The sequence below is a fragment of the Lynx canadensis genome, chromosome A3 (assembly GCF_007474595.2).
Source record: "Lynx canadensis isolate LIC74 chromosome A3, mLynCan4.pri.v2, whole genome shotgun sequence".
Lineage (NCBI taxonomy): Eukaryota > Metazoa > Chordata > Mammalia > Carnivora > Felidae > Lynx > Lynx canadensis.
In genome coordinates this window covers 42,192,135-42,206,332 of record NC_044305.1, presented here as the reverse complement: position 1 = coordinate 42,206,332, position 14,198 = coordinate 42,192,135, and the positions used below count along the sequence as shown (strand labels likewise).

The window sequence follows — 14,198 nt, the reverse complement described above, 5'->3', positions numbered from 1 at the left end:
GAAAAGAAAAAGAAAAACAAAACTCATGCTCCCATTTTTATTTCATAAGCTTCTAATTCATAACTATGAATTACAATACCTCTTGAGAAAAAAATAGATTATAGGAAAAAGCTGAAGAAACTTATTGATACCTCTAAGGGGTTTTAGTAAGAAATACATACAAGGACAGTCAAGTTATTCTGGTAAAATTCAACTGAGCTCAGAAACACATTGACTAGATTGGTTTTGGCTTGACCTGCCGATCCCCTTCCTACATCATTTGTCACTCCTCTGTCTCGTTTGCAGGTCTGAAGTTATCTCCCAGATTTCTAAATGTTCGAGTGCCCTAGGACTCTGTCCCATATGGCTTGTCTGTCCAATTTACACTCATGTTTTAGATAATCTCAACTGGTCTCATGGCATTGAATGCTGTCAATATGTGGGTGACTCCCAATTTATGTCTCCAACTCCCACCTCTAGCCTAGATCTTTAAATCATTTGCTTATTTTACTTGTCCACTTGGATACTCAGTGCAAGTTTCAAAAGTTAACATGCTTCAAACTAAACTCTTGATTCCCTACCCACTCCCCATCAACCTGCTTCTCTCTGCATTTTGCCCGCCGACATAAATGCCGACTCCATACCGTCCCCATTTCCACCTTTGCCTTCTCCCTTTCTCTTCCATGCCTTATCTAATCCATCAACAAAAGAATCAGCAAATTGAAAGACTCTACCTTCACAATATGTCCCCCAATCTGACTTGTTTCTTACCACCTCCACTAACTTCTACCCTGGCTTAAGCCACCGGCCTTTCTCTTCTAGAATGCTGCAATCACCTAACACTGATCTCCCTGGTTTCCAGCTGTGCCCCCCATCCCCATGCCCAGCCACAGTCTATTATTATTCACTTTGAGGCAGAGAAATCACATTTCATTCAGAATCAACGAGAAGTCCTTACCTGACCGTGGTCTTGTTCCCTTGCTCCTCTCTGACTTCATTTCTTTCCCCCTTCTCCTCGGCTCACATCTTCCCAGCCTTACTGGAATTCTTGTTAGTTTTTAAAACACATCAAGTGTACCCTAGACACCTGGCTTTTATCCTTGGTGGTTCCTCTGCTGGGAAGGCCCTTTCTGCAGATAGCCAGAGGATACCTTTCTTAACCTCCTTCAGGTCTATGTGTAAATGTCACCTGACTAGAGTAGACAACCCTGGATGCTTTTTATAAAATGGAAACACCCCCCTCCCCTGGCCCTCTCTTCCTCCCACTTTTGCTCTATTCATTTTCATAATATGTTTGCCAACAGTCATATACCTACTTTAGTATCTGGTTTTCGTCTTTTTCATCCCCGGTAGTATATAAGCTTCATGGGAGAAGAACTTTGTCTATTTTGTTCCCTGTTGTGCCCTGGTACCTGGAACAGTGCTCGGCATGTAGTTGAACTCAATAAATATTTGAGGAATGAATAAATAGTTTGCTAGCAAGCAACCAGATAATGTAATTACATTGTGAATTCAATAAGCATACATAAAATGCTCATTTTTAGAGGAAACAAGAAAAACATTTTAGGTATTTAAAGACATTTCCTTTTGCATCTTGAGAAAGGCTGGGGAAGGAATCAGGTAAGGCAGGTTGGGAGAAATTTGCTCTACACACATTGAAGATTTTGCCTAGAAGTCCTAAAAGCTTGCCAGCTCACCGTTTGAGAGTCTTTATCTTGTGAGTTATAAAGTTGATACGGAACCACTTTCTTCTCTTTGTGTTGTTTTTCTCTGCACTGGGGCTCATTAGAATTCTCTCAAAGAAAGTTAAAACTCCCCAGAGATCTCTGGGCTTGCTAGAATGGTGTCTCCCAGAGTGCTCCTCCTTCCTTTTAGTAAGCCTGGCAGCGTGAACCGTAGTAATCATTTAAAAATATGCTCACAACATCTAGGAAAAACCAGGCCTACTCATTAGCAGCTTTCTCTCTGCCTTTCTGAATTCATGGTAAATAATTCTCCCCTGTTCCCCACGAATACTTAATTATAGCACGAGCAGCAGCTCTTTGAGGCAGGAAGCTAGGCATATCTGCGATGCCCAGAGGAGATACTGAACTGTTGCTCCCTGCTGCATAATAAAGCCAGCAGATTAGGGCAGATTAGCTTTTCGCACAGGCTGGAGCATTTCTGAAGACTCCTTCCTGCATTGTCTCCCAACACACTTTTTCTCTGGATGCTGTCACGTCACTTTCTAAATATATGCCCCATGGAAGGTTTACACCTGCCGAGCCCAAATCTTAAGTGCAAATCAGAGTGCAAAGGTAAGTCAGAGTGCAATCCACATGCGTTTCTTGGCTTCATTGACCATTCCAAGCATGGTCAAGGTTGTGTGCTTCCAGATTCCTTTTCCTCTGAGTTAAATGCAATCCCCGGAGGAGGGCAGTGAGGGGAAGCTGGGCTGTCTAGAAGGAGCTATTGACCCTAGAAGGCATGCCAACTCTTCCAGGAAGGTCAAGGCTCAAGGCAGAATTTTGACACCCATGGTCTCCTGCCCCTAGTGTTACTCATGGTTGTATTGCGTCTTGTGGTAAAAGGGACTTTGCAGAGGAAATTAAGGTTACTGGTGTGCTGACCTTAAGGGAGAGAGATCATGCTGGGTTATCTGGATGGATCCAATGGTGTCACATGAGCCCTGAAGTGGAAGAGGAAGCAGAGGGGTGTGAAGCACAGGAAGGATCTGAGTGTATTATTGGTTTCAAGATGGAGAGAGCCACATGAGACAACGCTGTTTTCAATCTCATGCCCAGCTAGCGTTCTTAACAACATCTTTTACACATGCAACTCTCCATCTCAGAGCACATTTCCAGGAAATTCAAGCTAAGACACCATCTTTGTTTACATTCGGAGAGGAATCCAAGTAGGATTCTGAAGTGGGTGTGGTAAAAACTACACATGGTCAACATTGACTATGAAAATTTATTAGGAAGGTTAGATAGTGATGTACCACGTCTCAGTGCCTCACAGGTCATTCCCATCCACAAGGAACCTGGTCCTAACACAATCTTTGTGCAAAGGAGCCGGGAAAATTAATTTATGAACTACAAGTCCAGGACAGCAGCACTGCGCAGTGGTGAAGATTTCTTACAAACTGTGGGACGAGCCTCCCTAAGGTCCTATTGCCACACCTGTAAACTGGGAATCTGACAGTATGTAATTCACAGGCGATGTTTGAGGGTTAGGGCTAATGAGATGATGCATGCTAAGTCCTCAGCACAGCATTGGATTTGTGCAATTTGTGACAGTAGCTGTGGATTTCAAGCCTATACTCTCTGGGCCCTCCTCTGAGTTCACCTGCGACTGCTCACGGCTTCTCTGCTATCTCTCTGCTCTAGAGCTTTCTCCCGCATCCTGAGACTCAGCCTGTGCACAAGGCAGCCCAAAGCGATAGGGATTTAACATTCGGGATCAACTCAAACATGAGACAGAGCCTGTAGATTAATCATTCCTCAATCAGCGTCACTCCTTGTGGGACAAGTCTAAAGCACATTCTACACACCACTCTCAGAGAGAACTCGGTGAGACTGAGCCTCTGGTGCCTACGATGAAAACCTGCTAAAATATCCACCCTCTATATGCTTTCCTCACTTCCTTTTTTAATTTCAGTCTTTCCCTCGTGTTTCCTAGGACCAACCACACAAATAAATGACCCTCTTCTGAGTTCTTGTCCCCGGGGTTTGCTTTTTGCAGGAACCCAAATAAAACGGCAGCATCTAACACTCACTGTTCTTAAACTGTTATTAAATTAAAGTGAGAGGAAACCCTGGAGCCCTCCTCTCTGTTCTTTTCTGACTCAGTGATCTGGTTCCTGCAGAAATGTCATGAGCACGATCATTGAAGGACTGTGTCCTTGCTTTCTCCTTACTAACGCGCAGAGGGTCACTAGCTGGCTGGCTGGGCATGGAGAGGTCTGAGCCAAAATTCCTTCCTAATGGATTTCATTGTACGTGCATTCGCTTGCATTTATAGCTTTTTTTTTTTTGTAAAACAGCTTTTCTCTTGAAGCCTGAGACACAAAGCACATTCTGGAAGTGTGTGTTTGCTGCTTATGGATTCTTGAGGAGAAGAAATAAGGTGGAGAGAGGCAGGGAGGAAAAACCAGAAGAAGGGAGGAAGAAATGATATTTGCTTAACTTTGCTATGCTCTCCTTTCAGGTATTTGCCCTTTTAGGGTTGGCAACATGGTTTCCTTTTTTATGATAGAAAATTGAACTATTTACAGTAGGAAATGTCCAGTTCACTGAAGGGACCACTTGGTTCCATGATTTTGAGAGACTGTTAGGAGGTTGGGGGTGGGGATGGGGGTAGTTGTTGCATTGGGTGTGGGGATGGGTCTTCTCCATTTTCCACCAGTCAAAAATTTTTTATTTTTTACAATTTTCCTGTGCTTCTGTTTCTCATTGTCTACCTTCTTCTTCGCAATGTAGCTTCAACATCACTTTATTTCAGTTCTATATCTTTTTACTTTATTTCTGTTTAGAGTAGATGTGCCAGAGACACCCATGAACATTTATTAGCCCATGAACAAATATTAGCCCATAACCATTTATTATTAGGTAGGAAGGAGTCTTTCTTAGGAATTCTGGCTAATCTGTACTTTAACCCCAAGACATAAAGAGATTTCATTCTACTTCCAGACCCCACCAATGGTTAACTCTCTGTTTGGTTTGTGGTCTACTGGACTGTCACAATTATACATCGTGGACGCGCCTTTCCCTATGAGAATCCTAATTCCAAATATGTTGTTCCCTTGTCCAACCAGGACACCTAAACCTGGATTGCACAAGATGGTCACCATTTCTGGGGACCTGAGTTGTTTTAAAAAACTCATGTGTGACTTCGTACCTCCATTTCAGGTTGGTCTAACTCATGCTACAAGAAAATGAGAAAATGGAGTAAAGGCAGCCATGGGTGGCTTCTGGAGTAGAAGTTCTACAAATACTATTATATTTGCTATACAGTAAACTTACCCTGCTTATTTTTTAAAATAAGTAACATATAATTAAGTCTCTCTGCTTCCTCCCCCCCCCCCCTCAGTGAAGCATTTGGAAGATAGATTGGAGAAGTCCTATACATTTCTTAGAGCAGCATCTCAAAACCTCAAACCTCACCGTGTTAGAGTTAACAAGTATGAAGATAAAAAACAATCGATTCTTTGGGTATAAATTCACTTTAAAAGGCACTCAAACTATCTAATTTCTATTTTTACTGTCCCTCAGGCTGAGAGGCTCTCATGCATTCACTGTGATGGTAAGGACAGGACACCCCAAATTCTACTAGTTACCCACTGGCTAAAGGTTTGATCAAAATGAAAAACCAAACCAAACCAAAACAAAAAACAAAACAAAACAAAACAAAACCCAAAAGACAAAAAAACAATAAACAACCAAAAAGTGCAAGAAGACATTTTTTTCCATGAAATTTTCCATTTGAAGGTAGATCTTTCACAAGATAGTGATGCTTTTCCTTTTCTTCTCCCAACTTTTAATCTAAGAAATCAATTAGTTATTTAATACTATAAATCAGGCACAATACATACAAGTGGCACATGATTATTATAAAAAGTTACTATGACTGATGTGTATGACTGTGTTTGAAAAGGGTTGTATGCTAAGAGCTTAGCAATTGTGACAAAATTGTATGTTACTTGTGGAGGAAAAGGTAAACGAGTTGGTTTGCTTGCTTTGAACTGCTGAAGTTCCAGTACTCTTTTCAGAAAGATGTCACAATCTAAAGATTGTGAATACATTGCTGTATAATTGCTCTGATCATCTCACGGGCTTCTTCAGGTCATGGTTTCCATGTCATCCATGCTTAATCTTTCTGATCTGAGTCTATGTACAGCTTTTCTAGGTGTTCGCCAGTCATGGCTAAATTACTGAACCTGAGTTAGATCTAAAAGCATTATTATGTCGTGTCAGAAAAGGACCCAGAGCAATTACAAGCCTTTCTCAGCTTCTGTCCACCACCTGAGTTTGAAGCATGCTAATAAATCCACTTTTTAAAACAATATCAATTAGTGTATTATTAAATCCCACAGACAAAGAAAGTCTGGCCTGCTCATTATTCAGAATTTTACCAACAAATCACACCAGTCTTGTCCAGTTAATTTTAAAGAATGAGAAAACTTCTTTTTTGTTCTGATGGTATGGTTCTATAAAGTTATTGTAGAATTATCCAGTGAACGTAACTTTTGTGGGTTTTTGCAGCACCCTCAAAACTCCACGAATATGCTCAGAGTAGACCCTTAAAGAACAAAACTAGGTCACTATTGGATCATGTGTCAGCCATCTACGGTCATTAGACAGGGGGATGTGTTCTGATGAAGAAGAAGCTAGAGAAGTAAAAGTTCTATAGATAGAATGCAAGGGAGACATCATTCTTTGAGAATGGGAACTGAGACGAGTTTTCAGCAAACTGATAGGAGTTTCTGACTTGCGAAATGATTTTAAAATGATTTCAAGTGATCACTATGTGATCTAGTAAAATTGCTCTGAGAAGGGAATAAGTGTTTGTAATTCTCAAATGAAATTAACTTTTCTCAACAAATGACGTTCAGATTATTTGTTGTTAAATTATTTGGCCTCCATATGGCTAATGTGTGTTGCTCATTGAACGATGGGAACCTTCATGTTTTTTAATGTATTTCATTTCAATGCTATGTCAGATATGCAAACAGGGTTCAACGTAACTGTGAAACAAATATTATCTTAAACAAATCTATTCTCTGCAGCTTTTAAGCCACTTGCAGAGCTGTGGGGAGTTGGTATGTAGACTGCGGACTGCAGTCAGATTTGGTTTCAAGACTCGTTGACGTTGCTCTTAGCTGAAGTTTAACAAATCCCACAGACATTTTGGGCAGGGGATATTTGTTCTTAACTTTGATGCTCAGAAGTCATTTCTAGTTTTATTATTTCAGCCAGCATTGGGTTTAATGACTCCCTCTTTAAATTATTTTAGCTACCCAAACTTTCCAAACATATTGCCCTCATGTGGGCGGTTGTACCGGGACCGTGAATATGATCAGCAACCCAGTGTATTGGACTTTTGAAATTAAAAACTGGCTCTTGGGACACATGGGTGGCTCAGTCAGTTAAGCCTCCAACTCTTGATTTCATCTCAAGTCATGATCTCATGGTTTGTGAGTTCGAGCCCCACATTGAGCTCTATGATGACAAGTGTGGTGACTGCTTGGGATTCTCTCTCCCTCTCTCTCCACCCTTCCCTTACACACTCTCTCTTTTTCAATAAATAAATAAATAAATAAATAACTGGTTCTTCATGGGGTTCTCAGTGACAGGGCCTGGAAATCATAAAATGGTAACTTGTTTCTTTTACCTACAATTAAGAATATACTGAAAGGAGGAGCTAAAGAGAAGGCTATGCTGTTTCCTAGAGGGTGCACATTTTAGAATAAGGACAAAAATACAAGATGAGAAGAACGTTTTCATGGATTAAAACCCTGAGGAAAAATTATTAATCATCCATTCATTTGGCAGTTATTTATTGAACATCTTCTATGTATTCAGAACTGTGCTGTGCAAAGATATCCAGAAATAAGCAAGACACATTTAGCAGAAAGAGATGGAAAGGCAAGAGAACACCTTTAAAACAATCTGCATCAGAATCTATTTTCTTAGCTGTTGTCTTGACACTTAGTGAATGAATATGAACATAGTGAAAGCAGAACTTTATTGGCCTGGACAAAAAGCACATATGATCCTTTCCCAGTCTTTCTGTTTTTCTTAAACACAAAAAGTATTTGCTAGATGAGGGTCAACCATCCTTGAAACTTTTGTTCTGAAGCCAGAACAAAACCAAAGTCAAGTCTGATCCTCTACCTTTTCCCTTATTTCTTGAGCTGATAGCACATCTTGGTAGTTTCTATGACTAAAAACTACTTAGTAGATTCAGCCCTGAAAGCCTGTAGCTACTCAAACCCTCCTGCTCTTATAGGCCTGGTTGCTTGGGTTTTGCATCATCCTTCCCCAGCTGCAGGACAGTGAGTGAGAAAAGCCAGGAAGAAATGTGGAGACAGGAGGAAGAAGGAAACTGGGGCTGCAAGCATGAGTCTAGGAGATAACACATTTCAGAGAATGATAAAACAACTTGCCCTTAAGATGTTGGCTCCTAAAATGTAACTTAAAACATGTACCCAAGAGATAAAAGCCTGGACCAGTAATCCTTTCTGGCTATCTGGTCCTTTCCTTTTTCTTCCTCTCCTTCTATTTATTTTTCTTTTTGCAGCCTGTGTGAATGTGCTTGGAACCCAAAACTTGAGGTATCCTAATTCTTGACATATTTGCCCTTTTGTTTAAGATCTGTAAACCCACAGGGCAGAGTCCTTATAGTGCTACTCTTGCACTGATCATAGTCAATGCTTTTTGTTTAAGAATAGCACCCCCTCCGATGAGGATGAGGAGAAAAAGGAAATCTCATGCATTGTTGGTGGGAATGCAAACTGGTGCAGCCACTGCAGAAAACGATATGGAGGTTCCTCAAAAAATTAAAAATAGAACTACCCTACAATCCAAGAATTCCACTACTGAGTATTTGTCCAAAGAGTATGAAAGAAAACATTAAAAAGACATATGCATACCTATGTTTATTGTGGCATTATTTACGATAGTGAAATGCTGGAGGCAGTCCAAATGTCCATTGATAGATGAATGGATAAAGAAGATGTGGTATATATATGCAATGGAATACTACTCAGCCATAAAAATAATGAATTATTGTCATTTGCAACAACATGGATGGACCTAGAGAGTATCATGTTAAGTGAAATAAGCCAGTCAAAGGAAGGTAAGGATCATAAGATTTCACTCAAATATGGAATTTAATGAACAAATGAATAAAGAAAAAAAAAAAAGACAAACCAACCCCCCTCCCCCTCCCCAGACTCTTAACTATAGAGAACAAACTGGTGTTTACCAGTGGGAGGTCGGGGAGTTGGGGATTGGTGAAATAGGTGATGGGGATTAAGAGTACCCTTATTGTGAGAAGCACTGAGTAAGGTATGGAATTGCTGAATCACTATATTGTACACTTGAAACTAATGTAACACTGTATGTTCATTATACTGGAATAAGAAAAAAAGAATAGTCACCCCCATATTTTGCAATCAGCTGATGCCCAAATTAGATAACCACAAGAACATCATGCAGGAAAGACTCAGGGCTTGATCTAATATTTTGAAATGAGGCAATCATCACTAGTAGTTTTTTTCCCCCCAAATTATGAGATTTTATGCTTTTTTTCATTTCCTAGAATGACTTTATTATTGACAACAGTCTTAACATTTACCCTTGATGAGAGGACAGAGAAGAGGTACAGGAGATGTATGATTGTTAGTGTCCCTGCTATCTTCTAATGATCATGGGCAGGGCAGATGGTTGTCCCACCACGTAGAGGCAGATGGCTACCAGGATCCTTCTAGTAGGCAGTGATGGGGGAATAGCTGCCCCTTTTGGTTACAACAGACAATATTTTGAAGATAAAGACAAATGATTAGAATCACTAGTGCATGATCTCCTTCCTTACTACCTAGCCCATTTTATTTTCTTCTCTTTTGAAAATATCACTCTAAACTTCAAGAATAAACATTTCAAAGATTACTTCAAGTAAGTATAAGAATATCTTAACCTAATGGGCCCAAGGAGTCTCTCTGACCCAAACAATGGCTTCTTAGTTTCACTGTTCCTCAGTTCTCTTTCCCAAGCCTCTCTTTCCTTCTGTCCCAGTTTCTTTTTTTTTTTTTTTTCTCCCTGGATGGTTTTGAGGAAACATCTTTAATTGTGGAAGAGGAGAACTCAATGGGACTTTGAAGCAAATATATAAATAAAAGGAAAACAATGGGCCATAAAGGGTAAGATCATGGGACAGTGATGAAGTGTAGGGAAAACCAATGTCACAGTGCACCAGAATGGTCTTTGTCTACTGGTATCCACTCTGGACCCATAGGTGAGACATACAGGATTTCTGTCCTGTATAATACCTCTTCCCAAGGTATTCCCCAGGCTCTGAGTTGGTACAGCCAGGGCCAATGCAGTTATGACACAGAAAATAGAGCTTTCCCTTAGATAACGATGCCAGGTTCTACAACAGACCCTTTGAGAATGCCTGGCATGGGCTGGCAGCAGGCAGCTTGGGTCTTACTGTGAAAGCAGATAAAGTGGCTTCTCAGAGCAGAATTTCCACTCCAGGGAATGGGGGATCCCCTGGGTTGAGGAGTTGAAAGAAAATTGCCTATGGCCTGTCAGTAGGTGGTCTGCTGGGGGCGTCTGTTTCATCTGCATTCCTAATTAAAGCCCAAATTAAACCCAGCCAAATGTTCACATGAAAAGCCCCACCAGAATGAGTTTCCAGATTCTATCAATTCCAAAAAAATCTCATGTGTAAATCTCTAACTCAACTGTCTGGCCCACTTTATATCCACTTTCCCCCCAAGAGTTCTGGAGAAGAGGTTGTGCAGCCATCAATGTGCAGAGAGCAACTTGCTTGGATTATTAATTTCCCTTAATTAACAAGGAAATAACTTATCTTATTAGTAATTAATAAGATGATATTTTCTCTTACTCAATTGAATGAGTCTGTGAGTATAGGAAGATGGCAGAAGGGATTTGATGGAAGATTCAGGAATGACCAAAGTTCCTATTCTGGAAATGGAGCTGTTTCGTGGCTAAAATATTAAGTTTGACTGTGGGGAAGTTGAATTTAAGCTTCCAGGGGGAGTAGGAAATGAGATCTGGATTCCAAGAGCAAGGTAAAGATTCCAAATTAAAAATGGGGGTCATGAGCACCATTAAGGCATGGTGGTAAATTAGGTGGGTGTGAGAAAATATGGAGAGAAAGGCTGCAACTTTGCATGGATACTGAGAAGCCCATTGCCTACCATGAGCCAGGCACTTGCCGACCCGCTCATTTCTCCACGTCCAGGATGGGGCACAGCAACCTCCTCAGAACATGTGGACTCACCAGAAGAAAGCTTCCATAAAACAACTCATTAAACAGCTTGGTTTTTTCCCATCCATCACAGGCCAAAACATGCTCCCGGGGAACCAGAAGTCCAAACACAATAATGCAGGAGAAGATAGCCAGTAAAGGGGTGGTGTCCCTGTTTATTCCCCACCGTCTCCACAGCCTATAAAATATTTATTTATCATGCACAAGGTAGAGGAGTAGAGAGTCCCCAGTACCACTCTGCCAAAGATCCATTTTGCCTATCATAATACTTGAGTGTCTTTACTTCAAAATTCCCCACCCATCCCTTTATACATTCCCTCAGTGGGCTCAGATGTGGCAGCAGAGGTTGTAAGGCAGGTGTCCAGGGAAACTCACCCTGGGGTCTCTCTCCAGCTGCTGCTTGTGATGTAGGCTGCGTCTTCTCTTGGCCTTTGCAAGGCCATTGTGGTAAAAGTGGTACAGGCCATCAGTGAAGGGGAGCTGTAGAGAGTCAAACAGACATAGGACATAGTTAGCTTCTGGGGGTGGCCCCAGGACATGGAAACCAAAGCTGGGGCTGCATGCAAGGGTTCCATGAGATGAAGTATATGTGAGAAAACTGCTGGAAACTTCCTTCCTATCAGACTTGGACATCTATTTCCCTATCTGTACTCCTTTCGTTTTCTCTATATACTGCCCATTCACCCCTCCTCCTCAAATACCTTCTACTCTTTCCTCTATTTCTTTAGTTTCTACCCATTCTTTGATCTCCTCCTCCATAGAGTCTTCCCTTTATATTTATACTCACACCAAGTTCTCCATTCTCTTCCCTTGAACTAGTATTTATACTCCATGTCTGGTTGCTCCAGAATTGTGTTGTGATGTACTCCTGTCTTCACAGCTGCATTATCTGTACTGTACCTTAGACTTTCTCTGTGACTCCTTGATGCTTTTCATCATATTGAGCACAGTGCAACCATGTAAATATAGTAAGCACCTATTAGATGGTGGACGGGATTTCCTTCTATCTCCCTAACTTACGGATCCTTGGGATTAGGTATGAGTGTCAGAACTAGTTGCAGAAAACCACAATAATGAGAGCTTGTCTGCTCATCAGGGCCTGTAAGAATCAGAGAACAGAAGACTCTCTTGCCCTATGACCAAACTGCATTTGGGGACTTATGATGTACAGAGATGTATTAGTACAACAACAATAGCACAATACTTTTGAAATTAAGTTGGTATTAATTTGTTTAAGTTCTTTATTGTAATCTCCAGGGCATCCACCAAGAAAAAAACTAAACAATATATAGTATAATAAACAACAAGGTAATTAAAAAGGTACACTAAAGGGGTGTCTTTGTGGCTTAGTCAGTTGATATCTGACTTCAGCTCAGTCATGATCTCATGGTTCATGGGTTCAAGCCCCACATCGGGCTCTGTGCTGACAGCTCAGAGCCCAGAGCCTGCTTCAGATTTTGTCTCTCTCTCTCTCTCTCTCTCTGTCTGCCCCTTCCCAACTCATTCTATGTCTCTCTCAAAAAATGAATAAGTGTTTAAAAAAATTTAAAAAAGTGTACTAAAAATATTTAACACAAAAAGGACTTTATGAAAGAATAAAAGAAAAAAGTTTATAAGACATATAGAAAGCACATGGTAAAATAGCAAGTGTAAACATCTTTTAAATATTACATTAAATGAAAACTCTAATCAAAAGACAGAGTTACAGAATGAATAAAAAAACATTATTCAACTATATGCTATCTAGAAGAGATACGCTTTACATTTGGGGGGTATGATAAGGGAGCGTAAGGCAAGCTGAAGGCAAAGCACAAGCTAACAATAACCCTACTCCCCAAGAGTGGGATATGTGTGACATTCTTCAGGCACTCCTGGCAGCCCAAGAGCAAAGGAAAGAAAAAAAAAATGGTTAACTGATAGTGATCATAGTCATGCAGGACATGAGTCTCCACCAGTTTACAAATGTCTTAGTAATTTACAAGAAAAATGCAATATTATCAATAGCCTAATCTCCAGAAACCTATAGACTCAGTTTCCTGGAGCCCCAACATTATCCTCCCCTCTGGAGTGCCGTGGGGAACAAAGGCAAGAAGGAAATGGTAGGTAAAATTAAATTTCTTTATAATCCGTAGCCCACTGACAAATACTTGAGGAAAATGTAGAGTATAACATTTCTCCAGGAACTCCCTATTGTCTTAATGTTAATGCCTTACTAGAGGAAAACAACTTAGCTTGACAATAGCCAAGCCTCTGGTATCTTATGAGTTCTCGTTAGTATACGAAATTCCTTTCGGAGGCCTCCCTTTTGCCTTTATCTCCCTCAACTCCATAGTATATAATCAGTCACTCTTTACACCCCCAGTGCAGCTCTTCCTGCCCATGAGTCCTGTCCCTATGCTTTAATAAATCAACTTTTTGCACCAAAAAAAAATACACTTTAAATTCAAATGCACAAATGGGTTGAAAGTCAAGGGATGTGAAAAGATATACTGTACAAACAACCAGAAGAAAGGACTGACAATACTAGATATAATTGATTTTAACAAAAATTGTTACTACAGACAAGGAATGACATTTTATGGTGATAAAAGGGTTAATACATCAAAAAGACAGATAATTATAAATATATATGCATGTAACAATGAAGCCCCCAATCACAAAACAAAAGCTGACAAATCAAAGGGAGGAATAGAAGGGCGCCTGGGTGGCTCAGTCAGTTAAGCATCCAACTCTCAATATTGGTTCAGGTCATGATCTTGCAGTCATGAGAATGAGCCCTGCATCAGGCTCTATGCTGAGCATGAAGTCTACTTAGGATTCGCTGTCTGCCTCTCTCTCTCAAAATAAACATTTTTTTTTAAAGGGAGGCATAAATAATGGATCAATAACAGTAGACCATTTTCAATAATAAGCAGAACCAAGAAGTATGCAGACCAAAAAGTAAATTGAAGACTTGAACAAAACCAAAAACCAACTAAATCTAAGAGACATTTATGGAACATTCCACCTAACTATAGCAAAATTCAAAGTCTTATCAAGTACACATGGAATATTCCCCAAGATAGATCATATGTTAGGTCACAAATCAAGCTTCAATAAATTTAAAAGGACGAAAATAATACGAAGTGTGTTAGCTGATCACAAATTCTAATTACATTAAAAATCAATAACAGATGAAGAGCGCCTGGGTGGCTCAGTTGCTTAAGCATCCAACTTCAACT

At 40.3% G+C, this 14,198-nt stretch overlaps 1 protein-coding gene across 1 annotated transcript in view; it reads right to left on the bottom strand.

Moving 5' to 3' along the window:
* The window catches only part of PCSK2 (proprotein convertase subtilisin/kexin type 2), a 270,832-nt gene that overhangs the window by 221,741 nt on the left and 34,893 nt on the right, over nucleotides 1-14,198 (bottom strand). Inside the window, exon 2 of the mRNA XM_030310130.1 lies at nucleotides 11,353-11,457. Coding sequence (XP_030165990.1) covers nucleotides 11,353-11,457 — 105 coding nt within the window. The remainder of the gene's footprint in view (nucleotides 1-11,352; nucleotides 11,458-14,198) is intronic.